At 38.6% G+C, this 21,751-nt stretch overlaps 1 protein-coding gene across 1 annotated transcript; it reads left to right on the forward strand.

Annotated features, from left to right (window-relative positions):
* Positions 1-586: 586 nt before the first annotated feature.
* LOC134657434 (nucleolar protein 14 homolog) lies at positions 587-20,204 on the forward strand. Its single transcript, XM_063512984.1, has 11 exons — positions 587-878; positions 1,127-1,320; positions 8,709-8,791; positions 9,950-10,160; positions 12,660-12,771; positions 13,691-13,830; positions 15,289-15,404; positions 15,767-16,620; positions 16,804-17,798; positions 18,381-18,536; positions 20,095-20,204. Exons 1-11 carry the CDS (start codon positions 684-686, stop codon positions 20,183-20,185), a joined length of 3,147 nt encoding a protein of 1,048 aa, XP_063369054.1. The 5' UTR covers positions 587-683; the 3' UTR covers positions 20,186-20,204.
* Positions 20,205-21,751: the final 1,547 nt, after the last annotated feature.

Consider the following 21,751-nt stretch of genomic DNA (forward strand, 5'->3'; position numbering starts at 1 on the left):
TAAATTTTAATGTAGAAAGAACGTTTAAAATAATAAAATATATCGTTTGCAGCAAAAACTTATAAGGGTTTAATCGTTATTTGTTCCAAAAAAAGCGGTTTTCAAATATCGAACAATCCACCAATATCTCATCCGTAGTGATCTCATCTGTCAAATGGTGTAAAGACCCCTCCACACTCGTGCGCGAAGCCTCGAACGCAAGTGTGGAGTCGATTTCGCAGACCGACAGCTCGTCGAACTAATCGATTTTAAACCAAACGTCAATGTTTTCAACACAAACGGCACGGGGCACATGCGGGGCACGGGATAAAGCCCCCTACAGACTATGTGCGTCAATCGAGACGCGAGCCGCAAACGCGAACCCGAGCCGAGCCCATATTATACTACTCTTTGGATTACACTCACTCGCATCTCGTGGCTCGTCTCCAGCTTGAAATATAAAATGTCATCCGTGTCATAATTCTTATAGTGGTGACACACTATCGCACTGCGAGAAAGAGATATCTCTCGCTCTCATGGGTGCGACGGACCAAGGTCGCGATGCGGTGCGACAGTGTGTAATGGACCTTAAAAGCTGTCAAAACCACGCGAGAATAGTTGTCATAATTCCTAACCTGTAAACAGCCGAGGAAGAAAAGTTAATTAATGTTATTTGGTTAAAATTATACTATTATTATTTACCAATGGCAAAAGTAAAGAACAAGAGAAATGCTGGAGCTGCAGACAAAGCTCAGCAAAAGAGGAAAACGGAAGCGACCAAGAAGAAACTAAACCCATTTGAAGTGCACATAAACAGAGAAAAACACAAGGTTTTGGGAAAGAAATCCAAACATGACAGGGGATTGCCTGGTGTTTCACGTGCTAAAGCTATACAAAAGGTAAAATATGAGAAATCAAAATAATTTCAATACCCTTTTAATCAGTTTTTGTGTTAACGATATTCACATAAAACACATGAAATTGTACATGTTTAAACTGTTATATATTGAAAAGGCATGTGATACATTCGAATTTTATACAGCTAAAGGGTATTGTAAGGGTAACGGGCTTGTATGAACACCTAATTTTGCCTTATACCTAATTTTTGAAAGACTTAGATTATAAACAAGTTTTTTTTTTGCTCTAGAGAAAAGAGACTCTCGGCACGGAGATGAAGCTGATGCATAAAACGAACACGTTCATAGACAAGCGTATAGGTGAGAAGAACAGTGAGTTATCGGCTGAGGACAGGATGGTCGCCCGGTTTGCTGCCGAGCGGGTGAAGCAACATAGTAGGAAGAATATTTATAATCTGGCTGATGATGAGGTGTTGACACACAGGTGAGACTATTATTCTAGTTCAAGACTATTATTCTAGGTCTATTTAAGCTAACACGAGCTATTATATTTAGTAACTTTATTTTTGAGTATAATTACATGGACACACCTCATTCGGTTCTCGTATGCTATTTTATTTTTACTATCACTTTCTTTAATTTAATGAATGTTTTAATTAGGTATACAGGATTTTGACTCTTGGAGACCCTATACATCTCTAAGTGTACAGGCTTTGGAGCCTATGTCAAAAAGACAGTGATAAGTGTGTATCGTGAAATTTGCTCATAGCTATCGTCAGGCGCTTACAGTGCTTCGAACATTTTTTAATTGTCATCGTTCACTTCCAATCTGATCTTTGTACAAGCTATACCTTTTTTAATTAAATTAATTTTGCATGTATTTGGGCATTTGATTTACACCATCATATCCTCTAAAGATATGACATGGTGGCCCACGAGGGGAATTAAAGAAGAATCCGCGAAATAATCAATAAAATGTACAATAATTAAATACGACATCGGCCGGCGCGACGAGTAACGGATCTTCAACATCGCAGTTCAAGTCTAGAGGATTGCTGTTGTATTCTGGAGCTACCAGGGGATGTCTAAAGTCACCAGGCTTCAAGAAGCGAAGATCTCCAAACCAGGGTTCGACCAGTGAAACGGCTAAAGTTCACATCGAGCAGTTACGTTCGTACGCCGCCACCAAAGATAAGTGTCTATCCTTCATACAAATTCCAATAATCCTAACAACAGGCAATATAACTATTTAAAATATATCTTCATTTGTGTAAATCAAGTGATTTCAAAGCTATAATTACGTATAAAAACCTTAAATTAGTGCAAAAGGTGCATTGCATCAGATTCTATATCTACCCGAAACATAAAAAAGTGAACAAAGAACTTTGCATTTAACTTTGCAATTTTTAGATTATTTTACGTAAATTCGATATAAAAGTCTTTAAATTTTACAAAGTTAACAATAAATTTTAATAATCATCATTATATTTACAAGTTTTGAACGTTCACATTAGTATAACTAAAGTTAAAAATATTTTACGTATTGAGTTCAATTTAATAGGTTCCGTTTTCCTTATCTTTGTTTACAAGATATTTAGCATTATTTGCCGACTATTCCAGGGCAATACTATTTAAAATCGCCGTGCGCCGCTGGCATCGTTTGCAAATAAACTCCGTGGCTCGGCACCGGCCGGGAGGAGTCTGCTGAGCGTGCGCAGCCGGTTTCCCTGTCATCGGCAAGTACCACCAGAACGAGGAACGTGAGCCATTTTATATTTTTTTTATTGCATTACTATCTAAATAACTAAGGTAGACACAGTTATTAGCAAAATGACGAGCGAAACTGAAAAGGCAGATAAGTTAATGCTGCTTCAATTATGTAGAAAAAGAGCGTCCGCCAAAGGACAAATTACTAAATTTGGAAAATATTTAGATAGTATTGCACCAAAGACGGAGTTGGATAATGTTCAATTAACCGAGTTAAATTTAAAACTCGCAAAGTTTGAGGCTTTGTCCGTCAAGGTTGATGAGTTGCAAAGTGAAATAGAGGTTTTAAATTTTGAAAATATTTCGGCTGAAATTGAAGAACGTGACCTCATGGAGCACGAAATCATAGTAAATATTGCCACGGCAAAAAATTTAGTCGAAAGATTTTCTAAACAATTTGAATGCGAAAAAAGGCGCAGTTCCGCGCATAATACGTCATGTTGTGTAGATGACCCCAATCACCCTCACGAAATAGGTTTGAAATTACCTCAAATACAGATTGCCAAATTTGATGGCGCATATTTTCGTTGGTTAGAATTCCGCGATACTTTTGAAAATTTAATACACAAAAATGAGCGTATTTCAGACATACATAAATTCCATTATCTCGTGTCATATCTACAGGGTGATGCGGCTAGGATCATTTCAAATTTGGAAGTGTCAACTAATAATTATGCTGAAGCGTGGAAAATGATTTGCAATCGATATGATAATAAAAGAATATTAATTAATCATCATTTAAATTCATTGTTCAATATTAAACAGCTTCCACGTGAATCAGAGCGATCTTTGCGATTTTTGGTTGATCACGTGACCAAAAACTTGCGCGCCTTAACCAGCCTAGGCCAGCCCACAGACAAGTGGGACGTATTGATAATATTTATGTTATCTTCTAAGTTAGATACCAATACTTTGCTAAAATGGGAAGAATACCGAAACAATTTGGAGGGTGATGTACCCACTTTAGAACAATTTTACAAGTTTATGATCGATCGTGCTGATGTACTCGAATCGTTAAATCGTAACAATAAATCAGACGTTGTTGGTGTGTCAAAGCCGCCTAGCGTCCCTTCTCGTTCTACAACAAATAATAATTACGGTCAAAGACCAGTTCAAAATAATTACGTCAAATCATTTGCAAGCTCAACCAATAATCATAACAATAAAAAACAAAACATATTTGCATGTGTTATCTGTAATGAGCGTCATAGGATTTATGATTGCCCTACTTTCAAGGCGAAGGGGGTTGACGAGAGAATGATGGATGTGACAAAATATAAATTGTGCATAAATTGCCTGAGGCAAGGTCATAGTGAGAGTGAGTGCCGCATGGGTCCATGCCACGAGCCCGGCTGCACCGAGCGACACAATAGTCTGATCCACAGTCCATCTTCCTCCTCAAGCCACCTCGCTCAAGTAGACGAAGAGGACGCAGTACACGTCAATTATGCTTATCAAAATACTAATCAAGGCCGTCGAGGTTGGTTATCCACAGCAATTATTGAGGTTGAGAATCCCATTGACCATCAAAAGTTAAAAATTCGTGCATTTTTAGACAATGGAAGCGAGTCGTCTTTTATTACTGAGTCTCTCAAGGCCAGACTGTCGTTGAAACCGCGGTCACTTGAAACATTAAATGTTATAGGCATGGGCGACACTCCTTCTAAACATACAATAAAGGGAACTTGTGATGTTCAATTAAATTCAACAAAAAATAAGTTTAGTGCTATATTATCTTGTTACGTCATGGACGAACTTACCGGTCGTATACCAAAGGCGCCCGTCGATATTACCTCATTCAATTTACCTCAAAACATTGAGTTGGCTGATCCAATGTTTTATCAGCCAGGCCCTATAGATGTTGTCATAGGTGCTGACCTGTTCTGGGATATTTTAGGACACGAAGAAATTTCCCTAGGACCAAATAACCCAAAGTTAAGAAGTTCAAAGTTCGGCTGGATAGTATGTGGCCGTATAAACTCAGCTGTATCTAGCAAAAAGATACTCTGCAATCATGCTATAGTTTCTTCTACCCAAAATGAAAATATTGAGAATTTAGTGTCAAGATTCTGGGACTTGGAAGAAGTTCCCAAAAAACAAAACTTAAGTAAGCAAGAAAGTGAATGTGAAAAACACTTCCTCACTCATACTATAAGGGATGAAAAAGGACGATTTTGTGTCAATTTACCATTAAAGGAATCTGTAGATTGTTTAGGCGATAGCTATAATACTGCCAAAAAGCGATTTCTTAATTTAGAGAAACGTTTTAAACGAAATCCTACACTTAAATGTGAGTATACAAAGTTCATTAATGAATATGCTGATCTAGGGCATCTTTCAATTTCTAATGTTGTGCCAAGCCCTAGCCCATCGTACTACCTTTGCCACCATGCTATTATTAAAGAGGAAAGGGAATCTACCAAGCTTCGGGTAGTCTTTGACGGATCTTCCCCCACCACTTCCGGTTACTCTCTTAACGACGTTTTGATGGTAGGTCCTAATGTTCAAGATACTCTATTTTCCATTTTAATTCGTGCAAGACAATACAAGTACCTACTAACTGGCGATATTGAAAAAATGTACCGACAGGTTTTAGTAAACGAGAGTGACAGGAATTTGCAACTCATTTTGTGGAGAGAGGACGAGTCACTGCCTATTCAGACGTTAGTGTTAAACACGTTAACTTACGGCACAGCTAGCGCAAGTTATCTCAGTACACGTTGCTTGTGGGAGCTAGGGCAGCAACAGGATGATGAGTTAATCAAAACCATCATTCAAAAGGACTTTTATGTGGATGATTTAATCACAGGGGCAAATGATCCTCAACAATTAATATACATTCAAAAATCGGTTTCAAACGCATTGAAAGCAGGTTGTTTCAATCTTAGAAAATATAAAAGCAATCATCCATCTATTTTTGACAATCTTGATATAAATAAACAAGATAATTTAACTATCAGTGAGTCTTCAAGTACTTTGGGCCTCGGATGGACCCCTTCAAGCGACACGTTGCATTTTCCTATAAAAATGTCTAATGAACCTGACGCTGTAATAACAAAGCGATTTATAATGTCAAATTCCTTTAAAATATTCGACCCGTTAGGTGTTCTGAGCCCAGTTATTGTTATACCAAAAATTATGCTTCAAAAACTGTGGGAGAAAAAATTAGATTGGGATTCGCCAGTCCCATCAGAAATAAAAAATGAATGGATAAGGTTTTCTGAAAATTTAAAAATACTGTCTAATTTAAACATTCCAAGATGGGTGCTAGGCGATTCATATAAACGTATAGAAATTCATTCTTTCAGTGACGCCTCTCAATCTGCTTACGGGGCATGCATTTATGTCAAGTCGATAGGTCCGAATGACGATGTTACGGTCAAATTGTTATGTGCAAAATCCAAAGTTGCACCCATTAAATTCACCAGCATTCCACGGCTTGAATTGTGTGCTGCGCTGGTCGCCGCCAAGCTCACACAATCCGTGTTAGAGTCTCTCAGATATAAGCCAGATAGAATAGTGCATTGGTGTGACTCGAGCGTAGTCTTAGGATGGATCAAGGGTGATATTAGTAGACTAAAAACATTTGTTGCCAATCGTATTGGTGAAATAGTAGAGCTTACTTCACCTCAATCATGGAGGTACGTTCCTACAGATTTAAATCCCGCAGATTTCATTTCGCGAGGTGTTGACCCAAAAAACATAATGTCATTGGATCTTTGGTGGTCAGGTCCCAACTTTCTACTCAGAAATGAAGACGATTGGCCTGTCTTGAAAATTAAAGATTCCGACCCACTGCCTGAGCTGAAAGTGCATTCAGCAGTAGTAAGTGAGCCAATAGTTGATTTCGAAAGATTCTCTTCTTGCAATAGACTTATCAGATCGTTTGCTTACGTAAAAAGATTAATATTCAACACAAAAAATAGTATCAAACGTACTGGCATTTTAACAGTTGACGAATTGCGTGAATCCTGGCATTCGTTATGCATTATTGCTCAAAGTGAATCTTTCTCAGAAGAATATGAAGCACTTTTAAATAATAAGCCTTTAAGCAATAAAAGCAAAATATTGTGTTTGTCCCCATTTTTAGATAATAAGATAATGCGTGTTGGAGGGCGCTTAGACGCCACAGATGTTTATTCTTTTGATAAAAAACACCCCATTTTACTTCATGCATCGCATAGACTAACAAGGCTTTACTTCGAAAGAGAACACATCGTCAATATGCACGCTGGTCCTCTCCTGTTATTTTCAACCGTAAGAGAAACAGTGTGGCCAGTGAATGGACGTCACCTAGCCTGGCGTGTTGTAAATAATTGTGTTAGGTGTAGACGTCTACGAGGTACAACCCTACAACCTAAAATGGGTAACTTACCATCCCAACGGATTACTCCCGATTATCCCTTCTTGTCAGTCGGGCTGGACTTCGCTGGTCCTTTTACTATTATTAATCGCAAGGGCCGTGGAAGTCGTTTGATTAAGTGTTACTTGTGCTTGTTTGTCTGTCTTCGTTATAAATGCATCCACCTCGAAGCTGTTAGCGATTTAACTAAGGATGCGTTCATAATGACTCTTCGACGCTTTATAGCGCGCCGAGGCAGACCAACTGAGATTTTTAGTGATAATGGTACTAATTTTGTAGCTGCCGCAAGGGAATTAGGGTCATTTATTAAACAAAATCAAGAACCTCTTTTTGATTTTGCAAGTCAAAACCTTATAAAGTTTAGGTTCATTCCGGCTTACACTCCTCATTTTGGTGGACTATGGGAAGCCGGCGTCAAATCGGCTAAACATCATATAAAGCGTGTTATCGGTAATAGCCACCTCACTTTTGAGGAAATTTCCACTTTATTTGCACAGGTGGAATCTATTTTGAATAGTCGGCCATTATGCCCGTTGTCGTCGTGTCCCAATGACCTCCTTTCCCTATCCCCCGGACACTTTCTTATCGGACGGCCGCTAACTGCTCCACCAGCGCAATACTTGGGTGACTCTAAGGAAAACTACCTCCAACGCTATGAACGCCTGGAAAAAATACAACAGCATTTCTGGCAGCGATGGCAGCGCGACTACCTATCAGAAATGCAGCAAAGGACTAAATGGAAGAGCAATGCTGCCAAACTGAGCGTCGGAGATATGGTGCTTCTGGCAGAAGATAACTCTCCCCCTCTGGCATGGAGGCTCGGCCGTGTTCTACGCCTCATCACTGGGTCCGATGGATTAGCCAGAGTGGCAGACGTCACCACAAACAGAGGCTGTGTGCGCCGCTCTCTTGTGCGTCTGTGTAAGCTTCCGACAGCCGAAGAGCTTCGAGGTTGAAAAGCGAGTTTTCAACGGCCGGGAGTATGTACAGGCTTTGGAGCCTATGTCAAAAAGACAGTGATAAGTGTGTATCGTGAAATTTGCTCATAGCTATCGTCAGGCGCTTACAGTGCTTCGAACATTTTTTAATTGTCATCGTTCACTTCCAATCTGATCTTTGTACAAGCTATACCTTTTTTAATTAAATTAATTTTGCATGTATTTGGGCATTTGATTTACACCATCATATCCTCTAAAGATATGACACTAAGGATAATTTGATTAACTACTATATATTGTAATCTTTTAGTTATGATGACACTTAGAGACATTTACATCTCTAAATAATTTTAGATTATAGTTTTTGTATCTTTGTGTTTTTTTTTTCAATACTATTGTTATTGCGTTTTTTGTAATTCAACATTTAGAGGCTTTCTTTATACATCTCTATGTTAGTTTGATTTGATATTTACGGCTTAGTTGTATTTTATAATTATTGATGTGTTTTTTTTTGCTGTATTTAAATTCCATATTGACGTGTAAAAGTGCCCTTGTGGCCTATTTACTGAATAAATGTTGATATTTGATATTCAAGGCATACTTCCTATATTGTCACATTCTCATTAGGTCAGAATCTGATGATATCTTGTGAAAATTGAGGGAGTTGTTTAATATTTTCAGAACGGTCTAATATAGTAGTTCCCAAAGTTGACTGGACTCCGATCCACCTAATTCAGAAAATTCAATGGAATACCGTCACTATGATTTTACTTTTGTGATCATATTTCGTTATTTCTGTCTCAGGGGCCAAACTTTAGAGCAAATAGAGAAGTTTGATGATCCACGCTCCGATGAAGAAGATGAATCAGGATTCAAGGGATTGGATGGTAAGTTCTGTTCATAAAATTAAGAAAGCAAAATGCATCCTTTAATTGAAAACTCATGTCTGAGGGTTGTGATTGAATTATAGAAACCAATACAATGGTAAATTTATGAACAATGGCTATATTACAAACAATATCAAAATAATGTGGTAGGTGGGCCGTAATTGGTGAGATACAAGCATGGCGTAAACCAGGGGTTCCCAATTTTTTTTAGTCCGCGGCGCACTTGCAAGTTCAATATTCAACCTCAGTGGGCGCCCTAACCTAGCTAAGATTTTCGAATTAGATAGGTAACATGGTGAAGATTGCCTCACGGCGCCCCTCTTTACTGCCTACAGAGTCTACGGCGCACCAAGGCGCCATGGCGCACAGTTTAGGAACCCCTGGCGTAAACTATAAATAGTACTAATATTTCAGCACTATAATAGTTCATCATGATGTACATAAGTTCCAAACACTCATTGGTACGAGCCAGAATTTGAACCCGCGACCTCTGGTTTGGGAGCGTTCAAGTATTACGAAACGCAATTTTTGGATATTTTTGATCCCCCCTCCCCCCCATGTAACGTTTTTCTGTACCCCCTACCCCTAGTAAAACGTTACGTAACCACCAAGTGACCATTTTTTTTACCTAAAGGCCACAATTATGTGGCGTAAAGTACCGGAAAGTCGCTAAAATACCTTTGTTATTGTTTTCATCGCGTTAATATTATTAAAAACTATGTTACGTAACGCGTAGTTCAAACCCCCCCTACCGCTCCTGTAACGCATCGTAACGCTTTACAAGACCACCCCCCCCTCCCCCAAATTCGTTACGTAATACTTGAACGCTCCCTTTGAAAGTCGCATGCACTTACCTCTAGCCACAGACAAGACATCCTCTAGACATAGCATAGTCGCGCTACCCCCTCTGCCACACATACGGTAGCGTTACTCCATCTTCGAGTCAATCCCGTGCCGTGATTGGTCCGTGTCTTTGAACGGACTAATCACGGCACGGGATTCGCTCACCTCGTCCCCCCGCACCCCCGTATTTTTGGCAGCATCGGTTTCATGAAAGAATTGGCCTAAGCTCAGTCTAGAGGTTGGATTGTCAGTGCCTCTAGCTAACTAAATCTGCTAAATTATACTTAATACTTACTGAAATACCTACTGTTTCAGATGACTTCGTCGCTGAAGGCCACTTTGGTGGTGGCGTCCTCTCCAAGTCCGATAAAGACGGAGCCAAGTCCCACAAGGACCTCATCGAGCAGCTGATAGCGGAGTCCAAGAAGAGGAAAGCAGAAAAGCAGAAAGAGAAAGAACAGACTTTAGACTTGACGGAGAAGCTGGACAGTGAGTGGAAGGATCTGCAACCGGTTGTGTTTAAGAAGTAGGTTTTTTTTAATCTGATTTTTAGGGTTCCGTACCCAAAGGGTAAAAACGGGACCCTATTACTAAGACTCCGCTGTCCGTCCGTCCGTCCGTCCGTCCGTCCGTCCGTCCGTCCGTCTATCACCAGGCTGTATCTCACGAACCGTGATAGCTAGACAGTTGAAATTTTCACAGATGATGTATTTCTGTTGCCGCTATAACAACAAATACTAAAAACAGAATAAAATAAAGATTTAAGTGGGGCTCCCATACAACAAACGTGATTTTTGACCGAAGTTAAGCAACGTCGGGCGGGGTCAGTACTTGGATGGGTGACCGTTTTTTTGCTTGTTTTTTGTTGATGGTGCGGAACCCTCCGTGCGCGAGTCCGACTCGCACTTGGCCGGTTTTATTGAAGCTTTGGACACTCTAGTCGTACATGTCAGCCTCATGGGTGCTTTCATAGCTCCCTACTCAAGGGAGAGATCAATAAAGTGGTATACACTGATTGCTTTGTCAGATAAAGGCTCTGCCAACCAACAATTGATCTGACCATTGTCCATTGTGCCCAAACTACCAAAAATTCTTTTTCACAAGTGTGAATTTCGGACGCAGTCCAACAACACGTGAGACACGTCATCAGTCTTCTGGCAGTATAGTCACAGTGGTGACGGTTTAACACCCATACACAGAAACTTGTTTGTAGGGAATGGATGTGTCCGGACTAGACTCGGAAAGCTGAGAATGACACTTTTCTAGTGAGAAGTAGGTTAAAAAAAAATTGCCAGATGTTGTGTACCGTGTGATAACCTGATAACTCTGGACTTGCAGGCGTCCATAGGCTATGGTAACTCGACATAGTCACATAATACCAAATACATACAACACATATTTTGCTAAAGTAGGTGCAATCCAAGGGACAAAGTTATACGCTAGAGGGAGCGAGCCACATTGCTATCTCATTCCACCATTTCCACCGCACCGCATAACTGATCTAAGTGTTCCCAATGTGTGTCCTCGAAGGACCATAAATATTAATAACATTTATAGTCTGCCGAACAAGTTTGTCAGTAGAAAAAAAGCGCGAAATTCTCTATGGGACGATAATCCCTTCGCGCCTAATTTTTTAAATTTGCCGATTTTTCTACTGACTGAAATGGCTTGACAGAATATATGTACGAGGGTGAATCAAAAAGTCCTTAGAAATAGGGTCAAAAACAAACGAATATCATTTTTATTTTTTTTACTTTTCAACATAATTTCCTTCTTGTTCTATACATTTATTATACCGTTTTTCAAGTTTTTTTAATCCATCATAAAAAAACGATTTTTCTTGAGCCTCAAAAAACTCCTTTACGGCACCCATGACCGCGTTGTTGTCGTCAAATTTAGTTCCGCGAATGTGCTCCTTTAGTTTCGGAAACAAGTGGAAATCACTAGGAGCTAAGTCTGGCGAGTAGGGCGGATGATCAAAGATCTCAAAACCAGCTTGGCGGATTGCAGTGAGAGCCATTTGTGATCGATGAGCCGGAGCATTATCATGGTGAAAAAGCACTCCCGCACTCAATTTTCCTCGACGTTTTTCTTTGATTGCTTGACGCACTTTTGGTATCAAATCGGTGTAATAGGCACCTGTAATGGTTTTTCCTTTAGGCGGATAATCAATAAAAAGGATTCCTTCTGCATCCCAGAAAACTGAGGCCATAACTTTACCTGCTGTCGGAAATACTCTAAATTTCTTTATTGGAGGGGAGGATGGCCGTTTCCAGGACATGCTTTGCTTTTTTGTTTCAGGGTCAAAATGGTGAACCCATGTTTCGTCCATTGTTACGAAACGACGATAAAAAGTGTCCGGATCATGTAAGATTTTCTTTAGATTCCGCTTCGAAACTTCTAAACGCAAGTCTTTGTTAGCCTGCGCTGCGTTAACATTCGCGGAACCCATCTTGCTGACACTTTTTTAAAACCCAAAACATCGGTTAGTATTGAATGTACGCCAGCAAATGAAATCTTTAGAGTCTCTGCTATGTATTTAATTGTTAGTCGCCGGTCGTCCAAAACCATTTTCTCAATTTTTTCAACGGTTTTTGCGTTAACTGAGGTAGATGGCCGGCCGGAGCGGGGGTCGTCTTCGCAGCTAGATCTGCCTCTTTTAAACTCGGCAACCCAGAAAGCGACGGTGGAATAGGGTACAGCACTAGTGCCTACGGTTTGCTGAATATCCAAAAAAATTTCCTTGGTAGTCATTTTTTTCATACACAAGTACTTTATCACGGCACGTAACTCATTTTTTTCCATAATGGGACGTTTTAGTCGACTTATTTCGCAAAATATTGATTTACCATGTAACGGCGGGAACAATTCGAATGAAACCAACTGTCAAATATTACGTTATAATGACAGTTCAAAATAAAAAAAAAACTTCATTTAAAAACTTTTTATAAACAGCCAGTTCTAAGGACTTTTTGATTCACTCTCGTAGTATAAATAATAAAACTCTCATTGTCTATGGTTACAGGATGCGAGTAGAGGAAGAGTCGGCCATAGACAAAGTGCTCAACAAAGCGGAGAAAAACAGCCAGGACTACGATAAGATGATGCGGGAATTACGCTTCGAAAAGCGGGGCACGGTGAGTATAGTTGGTAAAACCAATTTGTCAGTAAATAGGAACATAAAAAACTATACTCATCCTTTTCTTTTGGGTGCTATAGTACTAGTGTAAGACAAGGATAGTATAATTCTGGTATTTGAAATCAGACAGTCCTTTGACACACTATATTTCATGACAATCATGACATTTGTATACTGTCTATGTATAGTAGAAGTACTATTATTATGCCTACACAAAACGATCCGCCTCGTAAGGGAATTGCCGCGCGAAGCAACTTGGTTCGTATAGAACAGTCGTTCCTAACCTGGGGGTAATTACCCCCGTGGGGGTAAAACTGGTATTTTACGGGGGTAATAAGCTAACCTAATATAACAATACAACAAACGTACACGTTTTATTTTTTATTACCATTGAGAGGAGGGGTAAAATCAGGTTCCCTAGTTAGTCATAGGGGTGACCGGACTGAAAAGGTTAGGAACCACTGATATAGAATATAGATAGACTAGATGTGCCTCGCCCGAAACAAACCCACGTACTGCCGGGATGCCTCCTGCGAGGCACGTCTGTATCTATATAGTATGTAGTATATAGTATATAGTATGTATGTATATAGTCTAAAACGTAGACTAAAAGTACGCGAAGGAGAGTTTGATAGACAATACAATACAATAAAAATACTCTTTATTGCACACCTCATTACAGAAAACAATACAAATAATACAGGAAGAAGAGGTTAAACAACAGGCGGTATTATCGCTAAAAAGCGATCTCTTCCAGGCAACCTTTAGGTAGCGGAAATTAATAGACCTGAGGATCATATCTAGTATTTTTTTAAACCCATAAATGCTTATTGGGTAATTTTCGACATGTGATCTCTGAACTGAAATTAGTTTTTTTTTATAATTATATCAGAGTTTCATCAAAAAATAAATTTCAGCCATCGGATGCAATAAAGAGCGACGAAAAATTAGAAAAAGAGGAACAAATAAGGATAGCCCAACTTGAGAAAGAGAGGGAAATAAGGATGAGAGGAGATTACGAGGAATCGGCTAAAGTCGAGACAGCTAAGAAGCACCGGTAAGACACTCCAATTATTCATAAAACTTAGCTAACCCCTTTAAGCGATGACATCATAGCTACAGCTGGGAAAGAGTAGATAAACCAAGCTAAAGACAGAGAAAGCTGGATTAAACTGGAGAAGGCCTATACCCAGACAGGGGTTCCTATCAGGGATGTTGCGGATGCTAATTTTTTGACATCCGCGGATGCGGATGCGGATATTTAATGGCTCACATCCGCATCGGATGCGGATGTCAAGATTAGCTACTTAGAAAACGTCAAATGTTACATTTTTAGTATTTTTTTATTAAAAAAAACGAAACGTTTAGTATTTGAGCAAGAATATAGGTGCGTTATATTTAATAAACAGTAACTTCGCCGACTTTTCCGGATCTAGACGATTTCGTTATAGGTAATGACGAAATTACCTAGCACCAACGCCGCCGCTAAGACGTTCCTGTACCGACTTGTTCGACATCCGCATCCGCATAAGCTCCGCATCGATTTTATGCGGATGCGGATGCAGATGCGGATGTTGAAAATAATGCGGATGTTGAAAATAATGCGGAAGTTCCGCGGTTGCGGATGCGGATGTTCGCAACATCCCTGGTTCCTATCCAAGAAAACGATACCCAATGAAACAATTCAATAGTATACGTATATTACATAGTAAATAACTTAATATAATAATAATATATTCATATTCATATTCATATTCATATTCATATTCATATTCATATTCATATATTCATATTCATCATTTATTTGCATAAAAAACACAGAAATGCATGCAAATACAATTTTTAAAAACACAGAGATCGCAACAATACATAAAACAGAAATAATAAAACACACAGCTATACATAAGTCAAACAGAAAAAATAAAACAATAATACTAAGTCAAATGTCAGGTACAATGGTCAAATACAACTTCTACGACATAACTTAAACTAAGGCAGATAGGTTTAACAGTAATAAAAAAAAAAAAAATATAAAAAATAAAAAATAAAAATGAATACTATGTCCAAAATAATAATAATAAGTCAATAGAGAGAGTGAAGATATCAGATTACAAATATATAATAAAACATTAATTTAATAGAATAGCATTACAGAGATGTCAGGTACATTGGTCAAAAAACTTATCATAGTATTCATTTATGGAATAGAATAATAATTCAGCCTTTATACGTCCCACTGCTGGGCACAGGCCTCTCGTGCGCGATGGCTAAAGTCCCCACGCTAGCCCAATGGTCGATTCACATACACCTTTGAATTTCTTCGCAGATGTATTATGTTAGTAAATAACTTGTGTGATGGGAAATAAATGGCTTAAATAATAATAAAAACCCCTGTTAAACTATGTCCCTTTTCAACAAACACAAATGTTATGATGCTGTAAGCATAAAATGTATCAAAATATTTAAAACACGCTTTTCTGGCCTGTCATTTGAAAGTTTATAACAATATTTCCAGGTCGGCTGATGATCTCGACGATAACTTTGAGCTGGAGGACGAGAAAGAGTTCATGCTCGCGTACGACAAGGACGGAAAACCACTTGTGCCTGACCACATACTCAACGACTATTCAGGTAAAATAATACGGGTTATTATAGCTGATATATAAGGTATCGTCTTGGGTCGTCCCATTCCTTTTTCGTCAAGTTCTTAAATTAGTCCTATTCCGCTTTCGTCACCCATTCTACATTCGTCACAATCGTCGGTGGCTTTCAATGTAGAATGGGTGACGAAAGCATCAGAATAGGACTCATTTAAGAACTTGACGAAAAACGAATGGGACGACCCAAGACGATACCATATATAATTACACATTCTATAAAAAAAATCTACTGTCTGCCTATAACCAAACATACCTACATTGATTGTATTGTACATAGAAGATGTGAAATCACGCTTCGAATTAAACAGCTAATATACGTTACTTTTTTTTCAGTTCCCAATGCCCAAAAACAATATGACGATGGTTTGACTGAGTCAGAAGACGACGACGATGATGATGATGATGATGAGGAAAATGAAGGAAACAGTGACAATGATGATGATGAAAGTGGCGACGAGGAAGAGAGTGGAAAAGAAGAAACAGCCAGCAAAAGTAAAAACGATACCAAAAGTGATAAAAAAGTAGTGAGCGATGGCAAAGAAAAATCTGGAGATACAGAAAAGAGTATATTATTTAAAGATTCAGATAGTAGCGAAGAAGAATCCGAAGAATCAGACGAAGATGATGAACCAGATAGTAAAACCCCTCAAATTGATTCCAAAGTAAAAACTAATACTGAAAAATCTGAAGATGAGAGGTCTGATGACAGTGATGAAGAAAGCGAAAAACAAGAAACTAATAAAATAACAAGTAAAGCTGAATTTAAACCTAAAATAAATACTGATGGCACCGGAGATGACAATTCTAAAGCAAAAAATAGTAAAAGTAGTGCGAAAATAGATCTCAACTGTAAAAGTGATGATTCTGACGAGGAATCTAGCGAAGAAAATGACGGTGACGTTGAAATGGAAAATAAAAGTGAAAGTAACAAAAATGAGAATATAAAGAAATCTAAAGTTGAACTCAATTCTGATAGCGAAGAAGATTCAAGTGAAGAAGAAGAATCAGAAACAGAAGAGACTCAGAATAATTTACAGAAGAAAGTTTTAAATGATAAACGTAAGAAACTTATCGGTGATTCGGACAGTGAAGATGACAATAAACAGACTAAAGACGAAAGCGAGGATGAGATTGATGAACAATTGAAGTCATATTTAGGAAAGACTGCGGAATACGAAAACTTTAAGGTGAGAAAACAATTGTTTTTACAATACCGATCAAGTTAATTTTGTCCTTATTTAATTTTATATCACCTTTGTATAATAGTATTTTAGTAAATAGACAAATTCTATTTTAATTTTCATTAACACAAGTTGTCAAGTTGTATGAATGTCAACAATGATAAATAATTAGTTTATTCAAATTTACAGGAATTGTTATCAGGAAAAAATCCAACACAGCAAGCCACAGCCATCCAGAAATTAATAAAAACCTACGACCCAAGTCTTGGCGAAAATAACAAAGACAAACTATCAAGATTATTCGCAAACATGCTTCAATATGTCAACGATTTATTCGCCAATCTAAAGAACGAAGGGGAACTCATGAAATCATTCTTGATATTTAACGACATAACAAAGCATTTCTATGACATTGCACATATTAATAAAGTATCATCAAGAAAATTCTTTGCAGAATTATTAAAAGAGAAATATGAAGCATACAGGAAAAGGCCAAAGCGAATACCGGATATGGATACATTAATATTCTTCAAATTAATTTCTATACTGTATCCCACTTCTGATTTCCGGCATCCTCTCACGTCGCCATCTTTGACTTTCATGTCTCAAATTTTACATTCATGCAGATTTAGAGATGCGTATTCGATATCACGAGGACTATTCTTAGTTACTCTAATCTTAGAATACACGGTTTTATCAAAAAGATTTGTACCGTCTGCTATAAATTTTATCAGAGGCATTCTGTATTTGAGCGCAAAAACGACCGTTTTAAATCCGATAAAAGTCGTTCCACCGTTCCGTTTGCATAAGGACGCGAAGATTTTAAATTTGGAAGACGACTGTTCGAAATTGAAAGGCGAATGGAAAATGAATCTTAACGATTTGTTGACAGATACCATAGACAATGGATTTAAAATTCGAATAGTTTATAACTCCATAATGATTTTGAGGGAGTTTTTCGAGCATTGTGGTGAAATGGAGGCACAGGAGTGTATGTTTCGGCCGCATATTCAGTTGATGAGTAGATTGGATGTCGAGTTGTATCCTAAAAAGATAGCAAGTGCCATTGAAGAAACTATTAAATATATGAAGGGTACTTTGGAGGTGAAGACCTATACGCCTTTGACTAGTGCCAAGGCGAAACCGAAGGTTTTGAGGTTATATGAACCGGATATACAGGAAGTGTAAGTATAATGGTTTTTAATTATATCTAATCTAAAGTTATTCTCTGGCAAGCCAACTTTGTCAGTAGAAAAAGGCCCGAGATACGAAACTTGTATGGAAGATCGAATCCTACATTTTTCAAATTTGCCCCCTTTTCTACTGACAAGCTGGCTTGCCAGAGTATATCTAAACATCTACGTTATCAAAGGATGTAACGATTATTTCTTATTTTACAGTTTAAAATTGACAAAATTAATATGTCTATGTTTTAATTTTTTCTAGATAACGGAAGAGAGGCAGATATCGAACTATAAATTTTCGATGTTCTCTGGATCTCTTGTGTTGTTTTTTTTTACTTGTTTTTTTGTTTGTTTTATGTTAAGCCCCGTCTCCATATCGCGCGGCAAGCTATCGAACATTGGCTCGCGCGGCAACCGCGCGAGCCAATGTTCGATAGCTTGCCGCGCGATATGGAGACGGGGCTTTATAAAAACGCGCATAACTTAAAATTACAGAAAAATGAAAACAATATGTCTCGGATAACAGAAAAAATATCACTGCCTTTATCATGGGCACTAGCTGAATTTATGTTATGTTGACAGGTTCACCGGAAGTAAGAGTTCTAAACTGTCGCGAGAAACTGCCGAGCGGCAGCGCTTGCAACACAAGATCAAACGAGAAATGAAGGGGGCGATCAGAGAAATAAGAAGGGATAAGGCGTACGTCGCTTCTGTCAAGATCAGGAATAAGATACAGAGGTATGTATTATAGGGCATGCTCCCGGGAATTCCCGGTTCTCAAATTCCCGGGAATTTTATAGTGCTGAAAGAACCGGTACTGAAGACCCGGTACCGGTACTTCCCGGTTCTCATCAGTTTGCGTATTTATTCCCATTTCAATAGTAGTTATCTTTTAGTAGTTTAGTTTTAGGATATTATATTCGAATATTCTTTTAGTAAGTTGGTTTTATATGAAAATATTCCGTTCTCAGGTTGAATTTTTACCTTTTGACCCTTCTATTATATCTTCTTCTATCGTATCTGTGGCTCGTACACCTTAATGCCCAGGCGGAGGCAGAGTGTGCCGGTTAATTTCGTAAAATAGGTTGGAACCCTAATAAAGTGTTTTTTTTATAAAATAAGTCATTTATGAATATTTATGCAATTATTTATATGAAAATAAGTCATTAACGCTAACAAACAATTTCTTAAAAATAATCATAAGAAGCCTAGAGAACCGGGATGAAATTCTTGGTACCGGGTCCAGTACTGCATGCCCTAATGTATTATGTAAAGCTTTCTTTCTGTCATCACTGACTCATCAGATTACTTATAGATGGTCAAGCAATCTTGTCAGTAGAAAAGGCGCGAAATTCAAATTTTCTATGGGACGATATCCGTTCGCGCATACATTTTTCTTTGCCACCTTTTTCTACTGACAAGATCTGCTTGACCATCTATAGGTATCGACACTATCGAGGTTTAAATTCGAAGCAGAGGGCGCCACTGAGGACCAATAACCTACTCTGAGCTATAACCGCGAAATCTAAGTTTGCAAATTGTGTGCATTTTTCTCTTTCACCCTAAATACGCCTTCATTGGAGTAAAAGAGAAAGATCCCCGCAATTTGCCAATTTCGGTTTTCGCGGTAGTCCCTCTGCTCTCCGATCATGATTCAGTGGGGCTACCGTGAAAACCGAATTTCGCAAATTGCGGGCATTTTTCTCTGTCACTCTAATTACGCCTTCATTGGAGTAAAAGAGAAAGATCCCCGCAATTTACAAAATTCGGTTTTCGCTGATAAATCGAAGCAAAATTATGTATACTCGGTCAACCAGATCTTGACAGTAGAAAAAGGCGGCAAATTTGAAAAATGTAGGCGCGAAGGGATATCGTCCCATAGAAAATTTGAATCTCGAGGAGGCACTCGAGCCTTTTTTTACTGACAAGATTTGGTTGACCAGCTATATATAAGCTTTTGTTAGAGCATAGAGAAAAAAATACATAGAGTGCTCACTCCATACATCAGTTCAGACTATTAATTTCAGTGTCTACATCTAGCATCGAGTAGCGGAACTATCAGTACTGCTACTTGACAATAGATGTAGCACCGACCGGAAAGTCTTATCTCAACAGCATAAGACTTTCCGGTCGGTGGCGACATCTATTGTCAAGTAGCAGTACTGATAGTTCCGCTACTCGATGCTAGATGCTAATAGTCTTTTTGGTACTAAAACTGATGTATGGAGTGAGCACTCTATGTATTTTTTTCTCTATGGTTAGAGTCAAGAAATGACCATATTGTTTTTCTTTTCAGCGACAACATGCGAAAGGAAAAGGTGAAGCAGATCTACAAGGACGCGTCCATACAGCAAGGGGAGCTCAACAAAATGAAACGGGGGAAATGATGTGTATTTGTGTAAAATATAACATTAATTAACAATTACATACTAATTTCTTTCATTTACAACTTAGTAGTTACTCATTTCAAACAACATACATCATTTAGTGCCCCATCACACGAGCGCTTTTTCAACGTGCGTTAACCTTTTGGACACCAATCAAATATCAAATATCAACATTTATTCAGCAAATAGGCCACAAGGGCACTTTTACACGTCAATATGGAATTTACATACAGCAAAAAAAAACACATCAATAATTATAAAATACAACTAAGCCGTAAATATCAAATCAATGACCTATATATCTGCACCGTAGGTTCAACGCCAAAGACCGATTAATCGGTCACAACGTGCCTAAGCATAAAGTTCAATTTCAGTTTTGACACTTCGGTGACGTGGCGTCAGCGTGACAGATTTTGTGTTTGACACGGCGTCGAAAAGGTTAATAAAGCGCTTGAATCTGGCTTAAAGTCGAAAATCCAACACCGCTTGGTACAAAGCGCCAACGCCATAGTGTGAATAAATACACTGTATCCATTTGTGTCATTCAAACGCTTTTTTAACGCGCGTTGGAAAAGCGCTCGTGCGAATGAGGCCTAAAATACAATACAACACAAAATCCAAAAAGAAAATAAAGGGACACAGAAAGAGAGAGGAGACGATGACTTGTGTGTTTCATACAATTACTATTAAATTAACCAAATTATACTAATCTTAATTATTTTTCCTTATAAAATAGTCGAGTTTGGTTAAAAGTAATCGTTCTTTCAACTCGAGATTTATTTTTCTCCTCTCTTCATTTTCCATCTGGATTTTGTGCAGCTCTTGTCTGCACTTGATTTCCACTGCAGCTATCTCAGCAGCAGGCTGTCTGGCAGGCCGCCTACAAGTCCAACAGGTCTGGAAATAATAACATCTCATTAGAACACATCTGCTATATTTACAAGACTATAAACCTTAAGCCCCGTCTCCATATCGCACGGCCACTGACAATCCAACCTCTAGACTGAGCTTAGGCCAATTCTTTCATGAAACCAATGCTGCCAAAAATACGGGGGTGCGGGGGGACGAGGTGAGCGAATCCCGTGCCGTGATTGGTACCAGGGATGTTGCGGATGCAGATTTTTTGACATCCGCGGATGCGGATGCGGATGCGGACTTTTAAAGGCTCACATCCGCGGATGCGGATGCGGATGCGGATGTCAAGATTAGGTACTTAGAAAACGTCAAATATTACATTTTAGTATTTTTTTATTAAAAAAAACCAAACGTTTAGTATTTGAGCAAGAATATAGGTGCGTTATATTTAATAAACAGTAACTTCGCCGACTTTTCTGGATCTAGACGATTTCGTTATGGGTAATGACGAAATTACCTAGCACTTACGCCGCCGCTAAGACGTTCTTGTACCGACTTGTTCGACATCCGCATCCGCATAAGCTCCGCATCGATTTTATGCGGATGCGGATGCGGATGTTGAAAATAATGCGGATGTTCCGCGGTTGCGGATGCGGATGCGGATGTTCGCAACATCCCTGATTGGTACGTTCAAAGACACGGACCAATCAC

This window comes from Cydia amplana, chromosome 20 (genome assembly GCF_948474715.1).
Source record: "Cydia amplana chromosome 20, ilCydAmpl1.1, whole genome shotgun sequence".
NCBI classification, from domain to species: Eukaryota; Metazoa; Arthropoda; class Insecta; order Lepidoptera; family Tortricidae; genus Cydia; species Cydia amplana.